The 727-nt window shown below is 38.8% G+C and overlaps 1 protein-coding gene across 2 annotated transcripts in view; it reads left to right on the forward strand.

Annotated features, from left to right (window-relative positions):
- Positions 1-727, forward strand: part of LOC119594520 (ribosomal oxygenase 1-like) — an 11,285-nt gene that overhangs the window by 3,601 nt on the left and 6,957 nt on the right. For both annotated transcript variants that reach the window (XM_037943554.1, XM_037943555.1), the window contains exon 4: positions 175-280. In XM_037943554.1, the coding sequence (XP_037799482.1) occupies positions 175-280 (106 nt within the window). The remainder of the gene's footprint in view (positions 1-174; positions 281-727) is intronic.

The raw sequence follows: 727 nt of genomic DNA on the forward strand, positions 1-727 counted from the left end.
TGATGACAGCTACTCCTTTTCACGTATAATATTTTAGGAGTTGGGTTATATTTCAGTTTTGAAAAGATCATTGATGAATTACATTAGAAAAGATTCTGTATGATTCATTTGAAGAAAGTTAGAAGACATGGAACGCTTTGATCATCTAATAATAATAATAATGTTTTTTGCCAGTGTCAGGGGAGGACATCGACGCTAGGAACACAGGGAACAGCCGAGAGGAGGGACAGCAGTCCTTCCAGTGGATGATTCATCCATACTCAGAGGAAGACTTCTTTAGGTAAGAGAAAAAATGTTATTCTTTAAGCTTTTGATGTCCATTATTGTTTTTTAAGGTAAAAGAAAGAAGAGTATTCTTTTAGTTTTTGGTGTTGATATTTCTCTTTATTCTGTCCCATGTCATGATCTGTCTTTATTGCGTGGAGGCTGCTAGTATTTCCACGTTAAGATTGGAGAAGGAGCTGCTTTGGGTCAGGGGCAGATAGTGTCGTGTGGATCTGTGCTGCCTCAGAGTGAAGTGGGTTTAAACCATACTAGTCAGAAGTGAGGAAGGGCTTCTTTTCGCTTTAATGGCCTTGAAAGAAGACCTTGCCCAAGCCCATATGGGTGACGGAGATCGTGATGTAAAGTTAGTTTGTCTGCTGGTATTTACAGAAGTACTAGCAGATGATGTCATGAATTCTGTTTTGGACAGTATGACTCTTGTATGATTATTTGTGTCTTGTTG

The sequence above is a fragment of the Penaeus monodon genome, chromosome 34, assembly GCF_015228065.2.
Source record: "Penaeus monodon isolate SGIC_2016 chromosome 34, NSTDA_Pmon_1, whole genome shotgun sequence".
Classification (NCBI taxonomy): domain Eukaryota; kingdom Metazoa; phylum Arthropoda; class Malacostraca; order Decapoda; family Penaeidae; genus Penaeus; species Penaeus monodon.